The sequence below is a fragment of the Pyxicephalus adspersus genome, chromosome 2 (genome assembly GCF_032062135.1).
Source record: "Pyxicephalus adspersus chromosome 2, UCB_Pads_2.0, whole genome shotgun sequence".
Lineage (NCBI taxonomy): Eukaryota > Metazoa > Chordata > Amphibia > Anura > Pyxicephalidae > Pyxicephalus > Pyxicephalus adspersus.
The window spans coordinates 116,619,951-116,643,824 of record NC_092859.1 but is presented as its reverse complement, the minus strand read 5'-3'; the positions used below and the strand labels follow the sequence as shown (position 1 = coordinate 116,643,824).

At 36.1% G+C, this 23,874-nt stretch overlaps 1 protein-coding gene across 1 annotated transcript in view; it reads right to left on the bottom strand.

Annotated features, from left to right (window-relative positions):
• The window catches only part of PSTPIP1 (proline-serine-threonine phosphatase interacting protein 1), a 40,687-nt gene that overhangs the window by 4,414 nt on the left and 12,399 nt on the right, over window positions 1-23,874 (bottom strand). The window contains exons 2-10 of the mRNA XM_072402032.1: window positions 15,233-15,333; window positions 14,246-14,320; window positions 10,176-10,210; window positions 8,965-9,071; window positions 8,452-8,514; window positions 7,332-7,430; window positions 6,922-6,967; window positions 2,768-2,847; window positions 2,564-2,662 (exon numbers count right to left, since the gene is read on the bottom strand). Of these exons, the coding sequence (XP_072258133.1) occupies window positions 2,564-2,662; window positions 2,768-2,847; window positions 6,922-6,967; window positions 7,332-7,430; window positions 8,452-8,514; window positions 8,965-9,071; window positions 10,176-10,210; window positions 14,246-14,320; window positions 15,233-15,333 (705 nt within the window). The remainder of the gene's footprint in view (window positions 1-2,563; window positions 2,663-2,767; window positions 2,848-6,921; window positions 6,968-7,331; window positions 7,431-8,451; window positions 8,515-8,964; window positions 9,072-10,175; window positions 10,211-14,245; window positions 14,321-15,232; window positions 15,334-23,874) is intronic.

The following is a 23,874-nucleotide window of genomic DNA, read 5'->3' as shown; positions in this document are numbered from 1 at the left end:
AATGGTTTAGACTTGTTATGTCCAATTGGTACTTTAGCGGCTGGAAAGAAAGTGATACACTCATATATATTTGTTGGGTTGTCCCAAAAAAAGGAGATTATGGATTTCCTAAATATAAGTTAATCAACACAGTGTAACCAAAAGGTGTTTTTGGACAGCTTGTGAATCTATGCTCCTGCCAGCTTCTATCCCTTTCAGACCTACAGGACAAATTTCTCCTGCCATGCAACTGTTTTTATGGATACCTCCAAATCAGACACTATGCACAGTCCATTACTAACAATTTAATCTTCTCCAACATGACTGTCTTCAAATGGATCTGTGTGGGAAGACCTGCCCAGAAAAGTCTTCTCTCCAAAATATATGTAGTGCTAAATACTGAACCTGCTTGGCCTTTATTAAATACAAGGAAGAGGGAGCAGACCCTGGGGAGGGAACTGGAGATCTGGAGGCTTACATGGAGTAGTGAATGCAGTGAAGATGCCTACAACATACTGATGCATTGGTACCGCACCCATGACAGACTACATGCTATTTCCCTCACACATTTAAGTTTTTTCTCTCTTTTTGTGCCTAAATATAGACAGTGATGCCACTGGTCTATTTGCTGCTTGTTTTTATTGTCCCTCTGTACTCCTACACTAGCTGCTATACTTGTAAATAAGGATTACTATATTTTTGTATGTATACTTGGTCATGTAGACGCTAGTGTTACTGATGTTTGATATCTTTATTTTTTCCTCTTTTGTATATGTCATGTGTTGTTTATATTCTTTATTGTTGATCTATGTATTGTCTTGGAAACTTTAATAAAATACTTATAGTGATTTGTTAGTGTTTATTTATAGTGCAAGTGCAGTGCAGTGTCCAGGATTGACGCAATTCTGACAACTTTAAAAATCCAATAGGGAGGAGATGTTCATCTCCCCCTGTTCTATGGGGTGGTGCTCCAGAACACAGCAATCGAGGGGAGGATACTGGGGCTGATGGGTGGGTTGCTTATGCTATACTACATACAACTATATGGAGACATCCAGCAGCAGTAAATGATTGGGCTAATTCACCACATTGTGATAACAAATGTGATCTGATGAAGCGGATGAATTCCGTTAAACGCGTCATTACTATGAATATTGATCAAGTTACAATGCTTCTGTATCACTGGTGATGTGAAATACCCTCTGTTTTACTGTAAATGGAATTTAATGCACTAAAAATATTTTTTTAAATAATAATGTTGTCTAAATCATAGTAAACTATGTATGTGAATTTTTAAAAAAATGTTGTGCCCCTAAACTGCCTTTGGAGTATGGGAGTAAATAATTTTGTTTTTTTTAAAAAGTATGATTGCAGTTGGACTGAAAACCCTTGTACTCCCTAGAGATACTATATTCTGAGTAGTCTAAAACTTTGAATGGTATACACCAGGGATCAGTGTTGGAACCCTACTTTTCATATTAAAATGAGAGTTTGAGATTGTAAATACCATTTCTGTGTTTGCAGATGACAGCAAACTTTCCAATAGAATAAAGTCCTTAAAAGATGTCTCTAACTTGAATACACTGTTTGATTTGGAGGAAGATAACATACATCTAGGAGGCATTCTTCACAGTAGGAGTTGTAAGAAAATGTGGAATAAACTCCCCTGGGTATACAGTAAATTATTTTTAAAAAAGTTTGTGCATTCAAAAAAAACTCAGAATATACAGTAACTATAACCTGCCAGGGAAAAATATCTATTCTCCAAAGCAGACAACCGGGTACAGCTGACTTTTACAGCACATAATAAAAGAAAAAAAGGGAATGTTTGATTTTATGCAACTGGCTGTAGTCTAAAGCTTTCTAACAAGGTAAGTCCAGTGTTATCTAAAGTATAAGCTATTTCTTTTAGTTATTTATAGAAATTTCCTGCAATGTTCGGACATTGATCTATGAATATCTATATTTAATTACCATATTACATAATGACATATTCAATGGAGTTCTTACAAAAACGGAAACAAGATACAAAATCAATGCAGGAAGCAGGTAATCCTAATATTACTTATAAGTACTGTAAACAGCCTGCTATTTTCTTAGGTTTTACAGCCTGTGGAGTGTTGGAGTTTAGTGTCTTTCACCTATTTTGGCCCATAGCAGCATACTATAAATGTAATTCCAAATAAAAAAACTTTTAATAATAATATAAATAATAATTAATAGTAATATAGATAACACTAAGGGGTTTAATTCAAAGAGTAAAAAATAATGAATTTTGTTTTATGAAGCAGTGCCCCATGTGGCAAAAAAAATATTTATGCAAGTTCAAAATCTAGGAAAAAGTTTATCTAACAGTTTCCCACTATTAAAAATATAATAGTATTTACACAATAAACTACATATAATAATAGGCACTCTATGTGATGAAAAATTCTGGCATACTGGTAGCAATTCCTTCTCCCCCTGCTTGCTTTTGTTTGACATATGCTTTCATCACTGGTAACAAATGTTTTTTTTTGTATTGTATATTAGAAACTCCCAAACAACATTTTCCATAGACTATATGTCATACGGTGCTTGTTACCTCATCGTCCTTTACACACTGCATAGAAAACTGATTGGTGTGAGTCCAGAGACTATTGCGTAGTATACTGATTCTATCTTTCTCTTGTTGTTCAAATGCCTAAAAAAATAAAAATATTACAATATATAAAATAAGTTAGTGATAATAAAATAATGAAATGGGCCTAATACATGGTTTAGGAGAAAGGTTTATATATTTGATTACCTCACATGTGTTTATATGCTCGGCCTCCCATTCTATACGGGCTTTGTCCAGTAGAGTAATGTTGTTCTTATACAGCTGGTCTAGAAGATAATCACAAAATGTAATTAATTTTCTAATACCAGTAGTCCCCGTAAAGGACATCCGACATACCGATGACTCCTAGATACGAAGGGGGCTCCCCTGCCCGCTTGACACAGCTAAACACAGCTGAGGTTGTGGGTGATCTTAAGAGCTGAGCTGATCTGTAACACCTTGTAACTCTTTAATGACCAAGACAAACTGTGCAGTTGTTTCTTTTTGCATATCAAAGCACAGCTTGCTCCAGAAATTAATAAATGTCTAGGCTCCATAAAGGTTTTTTTTTTTTTGCTTTGTTTGTGATTAGCTCACAGTAAAAATTGTATACAGTAACTGACACCACGCTCCCTAAGAATCTGTTGAGATAAACATCTGTCCTAATTGCATTTATTAAAATAATGTACCTGTTCCGACTTACATACAAATTCAACTTAAGAACAAACCAACAGTCCCTATCGCTTATGTAACCCAGGGACTACCTACCTGAAAACTTGTGCTTTCCTACTTCTCTGCAGGAATGAGTCAATAATTAAGGGATATTGTACATCTGTACACATGTAATTTTCATTTTTATAACATTATTTTCAATTTTGTGTATATCCAAAAACTATACAAACAAACATGGGGGACAATACTTCAAGGGTTATATTAACAAAAATGGCAGCATTAGTAAATACACTTACAATACAATAGTTACACTGTGGAGAACAGTTAACAATACAATTCTCATTGGTTATAGCAGAGACCATAGCCTAGGGAACATATATAACTCCTATATTCTGGGGAGTCGATGAATGATTTCCAATAGAACCAGGGAGTTTTAAAATTCTCGTCCCTGTTGTGGAGACCTGCTCCTCCATGAGCATATCTTATTGACAATATGAAGCCACTGGGCCATGCATGGGCATGTGGATGACCTCCAGAGCAATGAGATAGAAAGTTTGGCTACATTTACAGATGCCTGACCATTAATGTTTTATAAAATCTGAGTTAAAGGGAGCTGTGTTGCGGCAGGAAGAATGCTGGGTCATGTGGTATTGTGTAATCTGTGCACTTTTGAGGGGGTAAGAAACCTGGCAAAACCTCCGCTAGAGGCAATGAGTGTAGAAAATGGGCCACCTGTCTGGCTCTTCATAGATCCAGTGGTTTCAGAGATCCTGGAGTTGGCAGCTCCTGTATCTGGAGCCACTCAGTGCAATTAAGGAAATTAGAAGCATATACCCAACTGGTTGAGATAGACAAAGTGAGGATTTTCCTCTCCCGGTGAGAATGTTGGGTTGTTTAGTATCGGTATAAGTGGAGATGGGGAGGGTACAATGTTAGGATGTGGAAACGCCTTGTTACATACCCTCATGGTGGGTAACACCAGAGTCACAAAGCTGGCATCCAACCAGGGGGTCACCTGCAATGTTTCCCTGCTTGTTTAACTGCTTGTTCAGAGCAAGGTGGGATGCTCAAAAAAGTACATTAAAAGACTGTGAACTTACAACAACTGGATAATTTATCCAAACCATCATTCGTTTTACAGAAAATGTTCATTTACTTTGACCTTAACTTAGCTTTAAATATGATAAATATATAAAGGTAAATAAAGACTAAATGTCTACAGATGATCAATAACTATACAAAAAAAAGTTGCCTCCTGTCTCAGCTTTGTGAATCACACATGACACAAGGCCTGCTGCGTCCAAGGAGCAGGCAAATCCTTAGCAAGGGGAGCAGTAAGTGATTAACATTGGTCGTGTATTGTACTATAATCATTTCCAGACAATATATATTACCATGTAATTTAATAGAAGCATATTTGATAGATACTTTTTGTATTTGTATTTTGAGCTGATTTCTGAACTGGTACATGGGCCACTGGTGCTCCAGCATTGCACAAGTTTATAACTCACTACAGTGAAGGTTTATCTGCACATATTTTCTTTGTACTGACTACATTTATTCTACATTCTGCCTGATCTGAAATGAGATATTTATAGGAACTATACTGAAAAGTAAAAAAGAAGTAAAAAGACAATTCAGATCCTCTAATGATCACATAAAATTTTTAGTGTAATTGCCCATCTCAACAAATTGTACAGTTTATTACAAGTACACAAAGCTTGTACATGTGTATATTACTAATCCAAAGGAAAGCAAGTTTAGATGCCATCTAGTGGCAGAACAAATAATGTCAGTTTTAGGAACATGTAACATTTATTCTTGTATTTATTTGCAATATTTCAGGGCCTAAAGTACCAAAAAATCACTTGATGTCTACATATTATATCTAAGTCCTTTTAGTAATTCCATCGATACTGTAATTTAAAGGATACTTCCCAATGAGCAATACATTTGGATGAAGTAATAATATACTTTATTGCTTGTTTCCATTGTATTCCCATATCCTTTTCCCATTTAAACATAGATTTAAGCTTATACCATACCTCTTTTGCTGGTAGTATATTATAAAAAATAAATATTCCCTTTAGTTTGTTTCAGGGATTTAGGTCTTGACCACACTTTGGAGAGTATCTTCAACCCTTTTACCTTATTGTGTTTTAGCCAGTGGTTGATTTGATAGACTTTATATTTATCTGACATTGTGGGGAGTTGTGCCGCCTCTTCGAAAGAAGTGATCCCCATACATCTCCATTTAGATAAATTCAGGTCAGGAATGATTCATTCAAATAGTCTGAGGGGGAATTGGATTACACTGGTTGGTCCATAAGATATAGGCAATGATACCACTTTGTGCCATGCATAGACCATGGATGGGATGGATGGGTATTTTGGGACTTCCATGGAAGAATTACAGCTAATAGAAATGCTAAATAAATTTTCCCTGGCAATACAGATGATTCTTGATCAACCCATTGTTTGTTGCCTTGTTGTGTAATACAGTAATTGAGTCGGTCCAATAAAGTAGCCATATAGTAATCCCTTAAACTGGGATAGCCAATTCCTCCTATTCCTTTACATTTATTAAGTGTGCTTTCTGCAACTCTAGGTTTCCTATTCATAGCAATTTATTCTCTTACCTTGGTTTTCATCAACATTTTTTTTTAATTCTGATTCTATTCTATTTGCCCTTCTTTCTTCTGAATCTAAAATATATGCTGGTCAGAGTTATTTAGTGTCTTCTTTGCTATTCAGAAGCATTGGAATGTATTTCAGATGCACATGTCATCCTCTCTCCAGGCCAGTTTAATATGAAAGAATGCACCCCAAGCACCTCTTGGACATCCCTGCTTTTTGCTGCATAATCAACCAACTGATCAGCATACAGGATGTATAATGAATGCGGATGTAAAGGGATTCAGAGGATGCATTATTTTATATTCCAATCCACACTGTGAAAGAGAAGCCATCTGCATCTCTGATGATGATACCACTGACTTCATCACCTTCTCTCATCTTAGGAGACTCAACAGAAGCAATCTCTGACAAAAGGTAATTCAGGGAGAAGGGAAAGTGTTGTCATTATATTAGGGGAATTAATAAAAAGAAAGGATTCTGATGAAAGATGGATATCTCTACTACACAAAACATGTGGTAATTAGCTTGCATTGTTCATAATATATATACATACTACAATGTCACTAGATCTACTGTCCTCCCCATCATTATGAATATAACAACAATGTAATAATGTATGTGAAGGTATATTAAGGGGGGAATAGAGACACCTATTGGCCACACTGCTGTATTACTGTTTTGGGTGATTAAAAATTTAGAGGGAGGCAAAAAACATAGATTTATACATAAAAACAACATAATATGGAATTTACCACTACTTTCACGTGTTCCAGTACCTGATAAAGGTTAAAGGGGAATTTTAATTGCATTGAAAGAAAGTGTCAAAGTGGCAATTTTAGGCCCTGACTAAACATTTATCTTGTTCCAGTTACTTTTCTTGCATGGTATCTTGTCAATATCATTATATTATTATTATCTCCAGAATCAGTTAAAGGACCAGTGTGCCATAACTGACCCCTAATGTAATTTATAAATCGCAGACTTTTGACAATAATACATACATACATCTTTTAGGTATATAAATAACTAAATATAAAAACAGGTTTCTGTACCTGCCTCAGTAGCTGCATCCTTACAATGTTTAAGTTTGTTTTGGCTCTGAAAAGATAAAAAAACATTTATAGATTCTCAGTAAAGCTTTATATGGTGAATGCCAAATGGAAAAGATTATTTAGTGCTTTAATTAATTTTCATAACAGCAGTGTTGGCGGTTCTAATCCTAAATGTTGGAGGGAATCTAATAGTTAATAATAAATACATAATCTAATAATTCTCAGTTGCCAACTAGAAAAAAGTTAATATTTCCAATCTGAACACTTAATGACAATTTTCCAAGGAGGAGTTCCCTAATTTTGGAAAGATATACTCTATATTCTGTTGAGGACAGGGAGTGAAATTTGACACAGATGACAAAAAATGAATAATTAGTCGTTAATTGTAGGTTAGGACAGTCTTTGCTTACCTTCTCTACTTGTTTGGAATTTCCTGATATGGTCAGACGCTCAAAGTTCTGCTCTGCCTCTTCTGCTTCTCTACATTTTTGTTCATACAATTTTTTAGACTAAATGGAAATTAAAAGAAATTTTAATAGCAGTTTAAAAAAAAGTAATATATATTACAGAGAGTACAATATATCCTTATACAAGTCTCATCTCCTGAAATCACATGTGTTTGTGAAAAGTGGTCTACTGTTTATAAGAATAGGCAAGTTTCTTTATTATACATTTGAAACTAAAGGTGGCTGAGCTGGAATTCTGACCATGCCATGTTCATGTATGACAATAATAACCACATAAGCACAATGAGCAGGATAGTGTTTGGATGAAGCCCTTTAGCACTGAAGGTGAGAAGGAGTTGTCAATGATAACTCACTCCTGCAGATTACACTTGGAGAATGTAGCTCCCTCTGTATATTCATCAAAACTCCTTGACAGACAGTTGTTGGGCTTTGTTTTTCAGACGGGCACAGAGCAGGCAGCTGTCGCACTGACAGCAGAGTGCTGCTGGTTACACAGGGGCAGCCCTGATCTCCCAGTGTAATCTGCAGGCTGAGCTGCTAGTTTGACAGTGCTGCAAAATGCAGGACCCATCTGGGTGAAGCAGAAAAGGCTGCTGCCTCAGATTTTCCTTTGAAACAGAATGCCAAGGCAGGTGCCTCTTATGCCTTTGAATAAGCTCGGGCCTTGGGCAGGACAGAACACAAAGTATTACTTGTCCAGTAAAACCTCAAGTTAATTCCATGTCTCAGTGTTAATGGTTATTGGTGGTATGTACAACGTGTTATACAAAGAATTACAAGAATAAACATTAAGAGGAAAAATTATTGTCCTTGTATTACTTAAAAAGTCAGGGGAACAAGTGTGGTTTCAATTATTAGACAGACAACTGAAAAAGATTTGTCTAATGCAGATGTGGAAACACGCCGGCAATGCCAAACTTAGTGAAAGGACAAACTCCTATATACATTATTTCTTCATAATGTATACTTGGTTCTCCAGTGATTTCTACATAGACATCCTGGAGAGAGAAGGGTTCATCCACTGCAGACAAATCATTTTTAATCAACACATACACTAACTTACATCCATTGTCTTCTTGTAAAAGGACACTTTATTCTTCTGTAGGCGCTCCATGGCATGCTCATACTAAGTGCAGAAAAATATAATAGGATATATTAGCCTGAAGTATACTAATTGGTGTGGCTGTTCATTATATCATAATTATTAGACATCACAAAATCTCAGTGTGATTTGATGCTAGAAGCCCAGCTGGACTAATATCTGTTGCACAGATATTGGATGGTACTGATAGTGGGAAGTACAATATCACAGATGAATATCCTACAAAGAACTGATAACATTTTAGGAGCTAAAATCCAGGCAAATATAAAAGATGGAGAATAATTCTAAATTTGTTAATTTGACTTGCTATTAACCTATTGCAGTCCTTGTCCAGCAGAGCTCAGAAGTTGTAGAGAAAACACCAATACATGGTGGAAATCAGGTGATATGCCAAAATTACAGAGCTCATTAGTCAGCACTTTTCTAATTCAGTGACAGGTAAATCAACTCCTTATGTACACGCAGAAAATATACCTTTTTTCTCAGTTCCTTCTGTCTCTCTCTGAAGTCTTCTAAACTCCGCAGTTCTTCCCTCACAGATGCTGCTAGCTGAATGTGCGAGGTACCAATATTCTCAATTTCTGCAGAAAAGTCAGAAAACATACTGCAATAAAGCCACACACAAGAGGCTGTATTTACTATATCTTTATATTAAGTCCATTTTCTATTACTAGTTATTATGCAAACTAATTTTGCTAAAAAAGTAACACCGTTCCCTTAATTTTGGTAGTGTAGGTAGGTATAACTAGCAATTACAAACTGCAGAATTTACCACTCCCCACTGTCCCCATTTACTGTCCATCTACTGTCCACAGCTAGGTCACCAAGAGCAGTTTTATGCAAAACACTTAAGTTTTGCAGGCATTTGCAAGTGTTTGAAAGCATTTGCAGGTGTTTTTAATGCTTTAAAAAAACAAATAAAACAAACTGCATAGGATTTCCCTAATATCAAAACCCTTTAACCCTAGATCTTTTATTAGGCTTTGGACCTTTGAGAATAGGAAATAAGGATAGTTAAACCCCTTATAACGGATGCTCTGAAATCTGCCTTGGCAAAGAAGGAAAGAGGCCAAATGTGTGTAGTCTCCTTCCCATTGAACAAGACCACTGCCTGCCTCCAATGCGGGCAAGGGCCATTGTTAGGGGAGAGAACCTCATCATCACAATGTGACTGCAGTGTTGTGAGGGTCTATAGGTAGGGAGCTTATTGGAACCTGGAAGTCCCCTTTTTTAGGGGGCCCGAGATATCTGCCCCCTCACTTTGAAGAATAAATACAAGGGTTGCATGGTGGCTCAGAGGTTAGGTCTTTGCAGCGCTGGATCCCAGGTCCTCCCCGTGTTTGCGTGGGTTTCCTCCCACATTCCAAAACATGCAGTTAGGTTAATTGGTTACCCCCCAAAATTGTCCTTATACTGTATTAAAAGACATTTGACTATGGTAGGGACATTAGATTGTGAGTCCCTTTGAGGGACAGCTTGTGACTTTACTATGGACTTTTGTATTACTGCGTAATATGATGGCGCTATATAAATACTGTGTAATAATAATAATAAAAAGGGTTCATAGTATTCATTGCACTGAAATAAATTCGCTCCTTAAGAAGCAGTAAAGCATCAGAATACTTTGTAAATGCATAGGTCCCCCAAGCTTTTTTCAGAGTCAGTGGAAAAAAGGGATTACTTACGTTGTTTCAATACTTCAAAGGATCCCCGCAATTGGCTGCAATTAATAATATTAACAATCATTATAAAGAAATTAAATGATTAGAAGCTTATTAAGATAAAGTCTGAGTTTACCACTGTCCATCCAGTTAGATATTGGCTGCTTTCTGGGATTTAGAAAGGATTGGATCATAAAGTAGGATCCAGAAAAAGTAGGAAGTTGTGTTGTGTAGTCAAAATTACAATCTGGTAAAATATCAATAATATAAAATATAATAATTTTTTTTCAAACTTATTAAAGAACATTAAAAGGTTCTATTGAAAATTAATTTAAATAGCACAAAATGTAAGTTATGATAAGAAAAAATCCACTTTGAATAGTGATGTTTTTTTTACCCAACGCATTTCGCAGGATAAACCTTCAGGGGAACACCACAGTTGACCGATTTTCAATTCACATGGCTAGATTTTTAATAATGAGAATAGTAATCAAAATTCATAATAAAAAATAAATAGATATTCTGAACAAACAATGTATGTAAAACAGTAAATGTTAAACAGATAAAATTAAAAATTAATTATTGGGACAATGCCCTGTCAAACCTTGTATCTGGAAAGTGATAAAGAACCAATTCCTGAGCGCTCGGCCTGTATGGATTAGTAGGTTCTTAAACAAACATATGAATGCAGCAGATCAGTTTGAAAAATACTGGATCCTACTTTATAATCCAATCCTTTTCAATTGTTTCAAATATCTTAGGGAGATGATAAACATATAAGATAACATTTAGTGGGGGATTTTTTTCTTTATTTTGCTTTCAGACATTTCATATTACTAAGCTCAGTTTTGTTAGGAAAAAATATCCTGCAAAATATATTTCAGCAGAGGGAAGTGAAAGACTCCACATCAGGTTTCTGCATGCAAACACTTTTTAGAAACATATAGAGCCTAGCAAAATTTTCACAAACAAACTTTTGTACTTTACAGTTTAGGGAATCAAGCCTAAAGAAAGTTATTCTTTTTTTTTTTGGAAAATGGAAAAGTAAGCTGGCGATAACTTCACTAAAAAAACTGACATCCAAATCCCATGCTGCTTCTGCTGATCTTACAAGTTAAAGTATACCTAAAGTATACCTAAAGGTAAAACTTAGGCCTTTTGCATGTTTGACAAGTATGAAATGGGTTAACTCTTGTTAACTATTTTGCCCTGGGAGGAGATCCTTCTTTTCCTGTCTTGCAGCTCATCAGGACAACTCAGAGTTTTGTCTTTGCTTCACTTTCAGGGATACAGACAGCCTTTCCTAGTTCCTTTCTTTCCCAGTGCTAATTACATTTTTATAAACCCTTTCTGTTTTCAATACATAAGGTATTTTATATCCAGTGACAAAATCACCAAGTCTCTTTGATTCTCTCTGCAACACAACCAGATTATAGCTGTTTGGAGGGGATGGCAGAGTGCCCTAAAAAGCTTCTAGAAAATGTCACAGCATCACCTTAGTACTTCTCTCAAGACCCCCCAGCCTTGCAAAGAATTGAGGAGTCTGGAGGAGTGGGGATCACGTTATAAAGGGGAGGACAAGGGATAGTGAGGCTGAGAAGGAAAGGCCTGGACGATTCTGATTATCCTCCACCCAGGAAATAAGGCAGGCTGTGAGTGTCTTGTTGCAGCTTTTAATGCACATAATGAGAAGCTCCCAGTGTGCAGTAAAACCAGAGCCAACACAGCTGTGTAAGATTGAAGGAAAGGCTGGAGTTTATATTCAAAGCCAAAAATATATTTATTTATATTTATATTCAAAGCCACTATTAAAAAGCAGCTTTTTAGTTTATTTTTTGCTACCACATGCTTTCCCCTCTTTGTGCAACTGGTCCCCCAAAGCAAGTTCTCCTTCCTGTGTCAGTAGCAATCTCCCTGACATTATCATGAACTATGAGGAAAAGACATGCCAGCCAACCAAATCCAGAAGAATTAACAAGTAGGGTAGAACACTGGCTGCTGGGGGAGCGAGGCAAAAGATCAGTAAAACTAAAAGGGTAACTTTCAAAATGTTACTGGAGTTCAGTTTTAGTCATATTGCTATGATAATGTTTGTTGATGTAGTTTAAAATTAATGCAAACTACACATGGCGCTGCCTTTGGCATGTAAAGTTGGAAGTCAAGATAAAAGTATCTCTTGACTTGATATCAGCAGTCCAATGCCAAGTCAGTACTAGAGTGCTCAGAAAAGGGAAAGAAAAAAGCAGCACAAGTCCACAACAAGGGCGCTGCAGGGCAAGGAGATTGCAGGTCCAACAATGGAATGACAGAAAGATAAGCCTATTCCTTTCATTCTGCTACAGAGATATGTTGTCATCAGAACTCTGTAAATCTTAGAAATGAATAAATAAAAATACAATTTTTTGGCCAAGTAAAACAACGCATTTCTTGGTTGAATTTATCTGTTTTTTCAGAGTTCAGCTTTAACAAACACAAAGTTTGAAATGCGCCCAGAATGTAAATGTAGGCAATATTTCCACATAGAAAATCAAGATGTACACTGCAGTCATTACACACAGTGGAAAATTGGAGACACTGTTAAAAATAATATGTGTGTAATGACCACATTTTCCGTACACTAATACGATGAGGGCGAGTGATCGATCATGTTAAATCTACATATTATTTAACAAAGTAAAAATATATTTACAACAAATAAAGTGAGTCAAAAAGACTACAAAGTCTCATGAGAGCAAAAAAATTATCCAAAGGCGTGCTAAAAAGACTTCTTCGTCACCTATTAAAGGTAAAATGCCCACTTATCAGAGGCCAATGACCCTAATGCAAACTATAAAGTAAATAGGCAAGATTTAATTAAAAATGCAAAAGCAAATTATGTCTAAATCATACACATTCAGCTTAAAATGAAACTGGAAATATACTTTAAATAATATTCATCCTTAGGCTTACAGATCGCTTGAATCCAGGGGTCAGCAAACTTTTTGGACTACTAGGCCATTTTAGAAGGTCAAGAAGGCACACTAGGCCAGAAGAAACAAGGTGTCCAAGGAAAGGTTTTTTATTTAAAAATACAGTACGATCTATGAGGAACAAGATGCTGCATGTTCTTAGTTTTAAAGTTCAGCAACAGAATGTCATTAAGGGGATTGTCAGTGAGCTGAGAGCGCAGCTTGTTCTTACAAAACTTCATCTTTGAGAACAGCTGCTCGCACGAATAAGTGCTGCCAAAAAGTGCGATCACACGCTTGGCACGGGCAAACAACATTGGAAACTGGGCATGTGGCAGCTGACGGTAGTAGTCAATGAAAGTCTCTGTATGTGTGCGCATGCTTGGCATCAAAATGCCCCTTGAGATTCAACTGCTTGAAAGTGCTGTTGGTGTCGTTGCACAATAAACACAGGGCTTTATTGCTGCGTTGGACGAAGAATAATTTGTCAGTCCAATCGGGGTTTAGGACACAATTCGAGGTCAACGTTCCAAAGACTGGTAGCTGCGTGTTGCTTCTGCTCTTTAGGCATAGTAATTGGGGTTACTGTGCGGGAACTCGATGATATCGTGGGAACTCGCGATAACGCAACCATTTATTTGACCGGATCCAACAATAAATAACGAGGTGGGGGGGGGGTTAAGCTGAACTGGAATACTGGCTAGGCCATATCCAGCCTAAAGGCCTGAGTTTACCTACCTCTGCTGTAATCAGTAAGGTTAGGTGGATTTTTCTCCGTCACACCTTGAAGCCTGAAACAAATACTGCCATGACTTTGCCTTAAAGCAAAAGGCATTTGCTTTAAAGCATAAAGCTCATTTGTATGTTGCACACACATAGTCATATAGGCTCTGTCATATAGGCTCTGTATTCCATTAAAAATTTCATTCATAAATAGTATTACTCAAAACCCATGCTTTGTTGAGCGGGTTTAATATCCAAAATCTTGACATATCACAAATATATCATATGTATAATGGCAGTTGTATAGCTGAGTAAATGGAACATACCAAGCTGCCATAATACTCACTTGCATGCCATGAAAAAAGATGACATGCTATCAAATGCCATTATTATTTTTTACAAAGTATCCATCATCTTTCTTACTATATTTCAGATTGTCCTCCAGCCTTTTTTGCAATTTGAACTAATTCCTTTCCATATTTTTCTTCTGCAATGGCCCTGATAAGAAAGAAAAAAATTATTTTAGTCAAAGATGCATTAAATCATCCCACTTATTATTATAAGAAAATTGTTTCCCTACATTTTATTAGCAACTGCAATGACTGATATTTTTTGCACAGGTACCACCTAGGCTGGGAAGAAGTTGTGTGCCATGTTTCACATCAAGAAAAGTAAAGGTAAATGTGATTAATCTTATCTCATGGTTAAGCATCAGAGAAGGTAACAAGGATGGGTATGCCAAGAAAATTGCTGCAGCCGGTAATCCTAACTAAAGATTACACTCGGACTGTTTTAGAAAAAATAGGTCCCTGGACAAATATGAAGCGGAGGCCCCAAATGCACAGCATTCCAGCTCCTTGCACACCTTCTTATTCTGTTAGTTGGGCCCTGGAGAGGTTTGGGGCCATAGGTAATTTCTGATTACACTACTATGCCTTATATTACAAAAAAGTTTTAGTATTATGTTATTAAAAAGCTTTATATTTCCATTGCAAGGCATTTTTAGGAGACAGATTGCATGATCACTTTTCTTCTAAATGCATCCAATGTCTACATAATTATAGGAATACTAAGTTGTAGTTACAGAAGATTTTAGTACCAGTCTTGGCCCTCTCCTTAATGAAATGGAATGAAGGTTGGTATTCAGGTGCTCATCCTGCCCTATTCCAAGTGTACCTTTGAATGCACTCAAATAAAAGAACAATGTTTTCCTTTTTTTTTTCTTCTTGAATTGGATTTCTTTGTAATGCTCCAGGTTAAACGGTGTTTTACATGGGTATAACAAAAAAGGAATCAGAAAAATGTCCAGGAGCAAATGATTATAAGATTAAGTTCCGGTGATATATGTGTGAATGTCTGTATTTGTATGTGTGAATGTTTTCATTGGATAACCACACTGTATGTTCTTACCTCTGCTTCAGTAGGTCCTCCACATCCTTACACATCCTTCTCCCATCCAGTAATCTCTGGAGGATAATGTCATATCCTGTATTCAGTAATAAATCTGTACACTGCAAGAACAGAAAGGGTTTTTTTAATTTACAAAAAAAATTGTTATCATTAAATATGGGTAGACTGATGTACACAAAAGCATACTGGCATCCTAAAATGTGAGCTCTACTCCAGGATGCATCCTCATGCAGATTGTAAGCTCTTGTGGGCAGGGTCCTCGCCTCCTGTTTCATTGTTTGTATCTGTCTGTCATTTGCAACCCCTATTCAAAGTACAGCGCTGCATAAAGTGTTGTTACTAAAAAAATACTGTTTATTATTATTGTTATTATTATTATTAATAATAATAATGCAACCTTTTAAAAGTATTTTTTAATGTCTTTTGTTGGTCAAAATAAATGTTCATTTAGCTTGGTGAATAAGGTAAAGCGGTGTTTATTTGGAGCATCCAAATACATTTTGTCTGTAGGATTGGGTATTGTAAGTGCTTTTGTGTAGGTTCCTTGGGGTGCCACCTAAAATAAACAGCAACACACTGTGTAGTGTAACACCTAATACTGGGCACTACAGTTTGCAAGAATTATTGTGATACAATGGTGTGAACTGGTTCCAAAAATTTTAAATAAAAAAAGCAGATAATTAGGTGCATTTGTGACTGGATTATGGCCTTTATAAATTGTAGTTTGTGATGTGTAGGATTAAAGAGTGAAAGAAAAAACGGATGTGTAATGCTCAGTGGTAATCTAGTGGTAGCAGCCTACACAATGCTTAGTTAGTGGTTTGTTGCATGTGGTGGGGGAATATTGCGACATAAATATATTTCACATTTCCTTCCTGTACACCATGTAAAACGAGTCAGTTGTGTTACCTCTGCTCTTACTCATTATCCGGCTATTATTGCCTGTTTTAGTCATACAAGAACAAAAATATATGAAAGCCGGTTCTCCTACCACATATATGTGGTTCAAACAGTAAAAATAGCTAAAGGCAAAAATGTAACATAAAATATATCACGGTTTAAACTTATAAAGGCCACAGCAGCTATGGAGTGGTAGGAATCCAATAGCTGAGATTTCCCCAATAGAACAAAGGGATAAAACGGTAATATAATTTATTTATTCAGCCTATCAATTTTGGGGGAACTGACACTGTTAAACAAATACTTTTTAGTGCACATTAACATACATTACATGCTTGGTGATTAGTACTTTGCAGTGCTGTTCATATTGAAATGTATTTCAATTTACCATAGGTCTGACACACGTGTTACAGCATATCACAAGGCACAATACTGCACTATTGTATAGCCCTTTTGTTTGTAATGCTCTATACAACAAACTTTTTTTTTTTTTCAGAAAATTAGGTAAGATCCACTTGGTAAACTATTAAAAATAATTAAAAAATAAAAAGAAACAGAAAGTAAAGAAGAAAAGGAAAAACAACTAAAGTGGAACAAAATCCGGTGATTTACACCTACATCTCTGCTGTGCACTGCTGCTTTCCGGGTGTTTCTCTTTCATTACAATATCTATTGACTTCTCTAAAATTCAGTTGCCTTATGTTCACAGGAAAGTTGCGTTAACTTGCTTCATATGCATCTCATACTTGTGGTTGCATGCCTGGCTGCACTGGTTAGAAGGCTGGAACTGATGGACCCTGACTGCCTTGTGAAGCTAGCCTCATAAATTAAGAAGCAATATGGATGCACATACTGGGTGTTAGCTTGAGGTTGAACAGTGGTTTCAGAGGGTGTAGGTTGGGGAGGATAATGCAAACTATTGAGGAATATAAAAATGCTATCATCCTAAATACACATTTTTAAAGGATCACTTTAGAGCATGTGAATGTGCTCTGATTACATTATTAATACTTTATATTCAAAAAATTATAAATGCAGCTGTGGTGATTTGCAGAAGGTATTCTTTAAAAGCCCAAAATGCCCCCAACACCCAACACCTGGGTTTTTTAGTTCACCTTCAAAGAAAGGAGGGGACTTTAGTGATGTAAAATATAAACACAATGAACCTACACATGCTGAGACAAACACAAGCTAGGTTTATGAGGCCCTTATAATCAAGACCTCAAACACCCTATTTCCTGTGTCACTGGAAACTGTACAGGAAACACAATCTATAATGTATTTAGCCAAACCATTATTACTTGCTTTAAATGTATTCTGACTGACGAAGAAGAAAGATGCTAAACACAAAAAAAAGGTTGTTTAGGGTCAAAAGTAGCAATAAAAATTTTCTGTCTGCAATTTTTGGACAACTGGCACCTTTATTAAACACATTTTACTCCACAAAAATATATCTGTTCTGCAGATCACTATGCATTCTTTGTATCTCTAAACCACTCCTTCTGTGAATAATGTGGAGAAGCATGCGGCGAGCTGCAGAGATGATAGTCTTTAAAGTATAAACGGTTAGTTTAAACCATTCACGGTAAATGGTATCACATTGGGCCTAAAGCTGGATAAGACAGGTATTGGGTGTGTGTTGTGGCCTTACCACGGAATCTTGCTGCTGCAAACCTGAGGCAATGTAACACTGGAATCTGTGGAATCTCAGCAGCACCCTGCAATCAGGGAAAGCTAAAGAGCACCTTCTAAAAGGTCGAAATTGTTTATAATTGGCATAATGAAGAAAATTCTCTTTTGCCAAAACTATATTATTGGGAACATTTCTGTAAAATGCATGGTGGTTAATTGATTATATTTTTCATAAATATTCAAGTATAGTCAGAAAACACAACAATGACTTCCAGATTCCCATAAGTACTTTCTAAAATTGTACAGCAAGTTAAGGGAGAGATTGCGGAATGAGGTCCCTTAACTATGCCAACCCTAATGTTGGGGAAAGGCATGGAAGGCCACTAAAAAGATAGTGGCAACTGACCAAATGAATTTGGACAAAATCTAATATAGTTTTATGCACTGGAATTAAACCACCATGCTTATACCCAACTAAAAAAGTCACCATCGGTTTTCCCAACTATACCTCAACTCTAAAATGCTTTGAAAAAAATATTTTCTTCTATTTGTTTCTTTATGAAAATGATTATAACCACCCTGCCCCAACGTTTTTGGTCACAATCTATTATTTAAGGGCCCCTTTTACTGCACGGCCAAAATCTGCTTGATTTCCCAACATTTTTCAACACTCGTGGAATGCATTAGCAGAGAAAACAACTTTGAAAAAAGTGCCTGATCATCATAACTAAAGATTGTGTTCTCTACTGTCAATAACATGCTAAAGTCATGGATGGTCCGGGAGCTACATCAGCACACTTTAGTATAAGCAGACAGCTCTCTATCTTTCTCAAGGAGATATCTGCACAACTGTGGCCACTATAGATCTTTTTTAATGTAAGTTTTATAAAATACATGTGTCCCAATTGAAGCCATGTGTTTCATTAGAGATGAATATCACTTTCTGCTCTGAACTGGCAAACTGGGATAATTCCCTTCTTTTGAACTGAAAATTTCTGCCTCTCTCATGTGTTACTTTGTCATATTGTCCTCTTTCTGTGTAAATGCAATGTTTAGATTTAAATATGCTACAGACAATTATACACATTGATATGTATCAATTATATGTAAAAAAAAAAAAAAAAGCACATATTTTGTATACAATGCTCATAAAGTTTTACACTGCCTCAGTATAAAGGAAATAAAGATGTAAGGAAAGCTAGAACAGTTTTGAAGTTCCGATTTTTAGTTTTGTTTTTAATCACCCTGGTCTGAACTAGTGATTATATATGTTTTTATCCATTATTAGCATATGCAGTTAGGTTGACCACATGAAACCAAATATTTCTTCTGAGCATTACAGCCATCTATCCCACTGTGTAAGGTTTGAAAATGGTTAATAAATAGTGGTTATTGCATCAAATATCAGTAGGGCCAATTTGCAATATATTCCATTGGACTGATTTTACCAGAGTCAGATCACAAGAGGAAAAAAACAAGCAATTGCTTAAACAGACAGGAAAATATGATGGCTGATCACTGTATTGGTCATCTCTACTGTATAGTCATAAATGATAACACAAGACAACAGATGATTTTCATCAGTGATAATTTTATGAGAATTTTTCATGCTGATTTCAAATCAATTTCAAAATCTAACGGCAGTTGTCTGTTTTTTTTTATGTTACATACATCATTAGGTGTGATTTTTTTAAACTTTTCATGCCTAGAAATTTTAGTTTTGTTATGTGTGTGGTTCCTTCACGTCGAAAACACAACGTCTCCCAATTACCGCTGATATTTAGAAAACATACAAACTGTATTTCAGCTGTCCACTTGGTGACCAGGATGAATCTTAGGCTCCACATCTTATCTTTACTATTTATTCCAATAGACTAGCTAAATTGATGTAATTTGCAATCCTGAAAAGAGGGAACCTGCAAGACCATCTAAACCTTTTTACCATGGAGTAACCCAATAAAATAACTTCCAAGTCTTCAGGGAACCCCATCTATAATCTATAATCACATTGGTGGGGTGACACTGGTGACAATCAGGAATCCTCCAATCCTGATTAGGTGGCCCACACCATTGATCTAAATCTATCCAAAGACAAAGCAGAACTTCTTGGTTTATGCAGAAGCACTTGCTTGCAAATTGTGTTATGGTAACTCACTACAGAACACAAAATCATAATTTGAAAACTTCTTCACTGATGACAGCTCATTGTATTATTGCTATGACATCAATGGACTCTTCAACTGTTTGTCACAAGTGCAGGTCCATTCTGAATGGTGTCTCTCTATTGAAGTTTGAAGGCAGTCCTATCTCATAACGGCAAATCCAAACCAAGTGTACAAATTGCCCATTCTTTTCATCTAAAGGCATCCTACAACAACATTCAGATATTGCTTGGAGCAATATCATGCGTTGATCTAAAGGCCATTGGCATGTCTATGGGAATGCAACAGGATTCATAAAATACTGCGTTTCCCGTGTCTCTGGAATAGTCAAGATACTGTAGAACAATTTGTCAAGCGTGTCTGGCAGCGATACCTATGAGCCAGATAGAAGCAGTGTAAAATTTCTGCATCCGGTTGATCCACATAAAATATTTCTTACCCCTCTATATCAAGCTAGGCCTAATAAACAACCTTGTAATAGCCATTAGTAAAGCAAACTTACATGGTTTTTAGTACCTTGTTGAGAAATTTCTAGTTATAAGAACTGCAGAAATAAAGGAAAGGATTTTTATAAGTCCGCAGATCAAGTCCGTTTTGTAGGATGAAGTTTTTTACCAATCTTCTCAGCAGCCAAGCTAGAAGCTTGGGAGGCATTCAAATGGCTTGATGAAAACTTTCTGGGTATCCATAAGACTCCTGTATACAAGGAAGAAGTTCAGAATCCTCTAGATTCATATCAGAAACTGGAATGTTGCATGTCATAGAAAACACATTTCTTGCACTCTCTTTAGGAGTTCTTTCCAGAGAATCTCAGCATAGTGAGTGACAAGCAAGGAGAACATTTTCACCTGAACATTCATTCAATGGAGCAATGGTGCCAAGGCTTATGAAATAAGAGAATAATGAACGACTACTGCTATATGCTGTACCATGACAATCCAGACACAGCGTACACAAGAAAATCAAACTCTAAGTGTTTCTGAAGATACAGCTCACTGGCCCTTTCCGTATATCTATGTTCTTGTTAATTGGACTAAAAATAATGTTCAGTAGTGATGATTCTACATGGAAACTGGACATGTTCATTAATGATGATTCTAGGTGACTGGAGGAAAAGGAAAAAGTTGGAGCCATTTATTTAATAAGTAACGGGATTGTTATAGCATATTTGGGCTCCTCCTATGCTCTGATCATCCTGCTTGGTTTTGGTTTGTCATATATACCATTCAGTGAAAGAATTGACACATTTCACTGAACCTAATATCAGAGTACTACTGTATATAGACTGACTATTTCCTGATTAAGCAGACTGACTTCCGTGAAACGTGTAGAACATACGAATAACATAATAAAGAGGCTTACCATGAAAAGCAACTAAATGGAAGTATGTTTTATATGACTGTCATTTAAAATGTGAAAAATAAACTTTTTTTTGCTTGTTTTTAAAGTGAATGATGAAAAAAATTTGTAGAAACATGCCTAAAAAGTCACAGTGAATTTGATCCTACCTTTTTCCTTTACATTTAAAAGTTTACCTTAGTGATGCATTAGGTAAAAATCCATGCTAGCACATGGTAAACTAACATTACGCATAACTTAAAAAATTGACATGACTGGGAAAAAATCTGAAAGCAGATCTGAAATCAATGTAAAAAAATTGACTTAGAAAATTGTGTTGTGGTCTCCAATGATCACGTCAAATACCACAGATTAGAGCCTGATAAGGTCACATGGTTTGCATCTACATCTATGCTTTTGTTGTGTTTGGAATTAGGCAGCCAGTTGGGTGGAAATAATGAATCCCTTAGATTTTTTGTACACAGGGAATAGATAGGAACTTCCAATCCCAATGGGTAGGCAGAGGAGTCAATAAGCTCCACTGAAGACCAGTTAACGAGATATTCCTACTTCTGTCTATAGAAGGGAGAATGTCTGTTCCAAGGAAAACAACAAAAAATTGACTCAGGTTTTAACTTACACAACATATACAAACAATATAACTAGTGATACATTTGAAATATGCTTTTTCAAATTTGAGGCAATCTAAAACATTACCCAGTTCAGTTGATTTGCATGAATACTGAGGTAGGAACTCTCCATATGATTGAAAGGAGAGTGTACTCCACATGCATTGGCCTGGTTTAAAAGATTGGGGCTCCTTCTTGGGCAGTATGTCACTGGTTTAGGGTCTGGTAAGTGAAATGATTGCCAGGGCTGGGGACAGTAAATTAAAGATATAAATGAACCAAGAGGTACAGTTACACTATAATACTAGTTTGAGATCACTATGCGCTTTGTTTCATGTGGTCAATGTGAATACATGGTAAATATACAGCAAGCACATGGTAAAATAAAAGTACATTCTAAATGTGTAATTGTGGTATTGTGTAATGTGTAATTGTATGATAAAAAACTATATATACATCATTTTAATATGTATTTATCAGGTTTTTTCAATCTGTACAGACTATGTACTTTAGCAAAAATATGTGTAGCTGCCCGTGTGCCAGATCACAAAACAATCAATACAACTAACCAATTTGGATGGGGAGGATGCAGCGGGATGTATGTACAACACTCATCCTTTCTACTGTTGCTGAAAATGATCACTAATGATCGTTTTCAGCTGCAATTATTGAGTGTCTGTATAAGGCTTAAGTCTCATTAAATTTGCCAACAACAAGTAAATCAAAACTTCCCCTCTCCCACTTTAAAGGAATGACGACGCTTTGGAAAATGTAAATGTTTCAGTTGCTAGGAACTAGGAGGGTATACTGGATGAATCATTCATAGTCACATCAGTATGTGAGTCTGCAAGGAGGAAGTGGCTGTGTATTTGTTTTTAATGTAATTTTTAAAGCACATAATCATAAATACAAAAAATGAATCTAAACAGATGTATTTTTCCTGATCAAACGTAAATGTGTCTAGAATACAAAGATTACATCTCAAAAACAGACTTACAATAAATGTATTGGTCACATTTTTCCAGCTTTGATTTTTTCTTTGCTTTATCTGTTTTTTTATGTTTTCATTTGTTTTGTTTAGTTTGGTTTTCTACCAAACATAATATTACTAAATAATGCAATAAAAATGAGTAAAGATGTCCTCCATAAATGAAGTGGAGGAGTCAACATAGTCACCTAGTGACAGCAAATGTGTTATTCACAAAATAACCAAGTGAAAAAAAGTAAAAAAAATGCCTAAAAAAGAAAGTAAATGCAGTCACTGCATATAAGGACCGGTAAGTGGCAATATATTACATTTTTGGGTTACAATATGTAATAATTAGGAATATCTATGACCAAATATACCCAAAATAAGTATTGCTAAATTATATCCTGTGTAATTAAATTTGTATTTCATATTGTTAAACAAAGATGTTATAAAATAATATTTTTGATCCAATATTTAAATGTTTTTACAACACAAATCATGTATGTAAATATTCAAAATCAATGCAAAATGTATTTCAGTTTACAGATATGTTGGATTATTCTTCTCTACATATAGTTACATCTCTCTTTTTTGTTGTCTAAATTTTACTTTTTATTTGAAGTGGAACTAAACTCATTAGTGGGTGGTAAGCTTCTGCTATAATCAGCAATATGCACAGATTAAAGCTGCGTACACACTTGCAATTTTTGTCGTTGGAAAGGATCTTTCACGATCCTTTCCAACGACAAAGGACTACACGATGCATGAACGGTGCTGTACATACAGCACCGTTCTGCTCTATGGAGGGGGGAGGGGGAGATCGATGGAGCGGCACCCTGCTGCGCGCTCTCCCCCTTCCCTTTCATTAGGATCGGTCGTCGTTCATCGTCCGTGGATCCGCCAGGACGGTCGTTCAGACGATGGATGGCGCCGACTGTACACACGCCAGATTTTCGCCCAATATCTGGCCGATGCCAATTATCGGGCGATAAAAATCTGAAGTGTACGCAG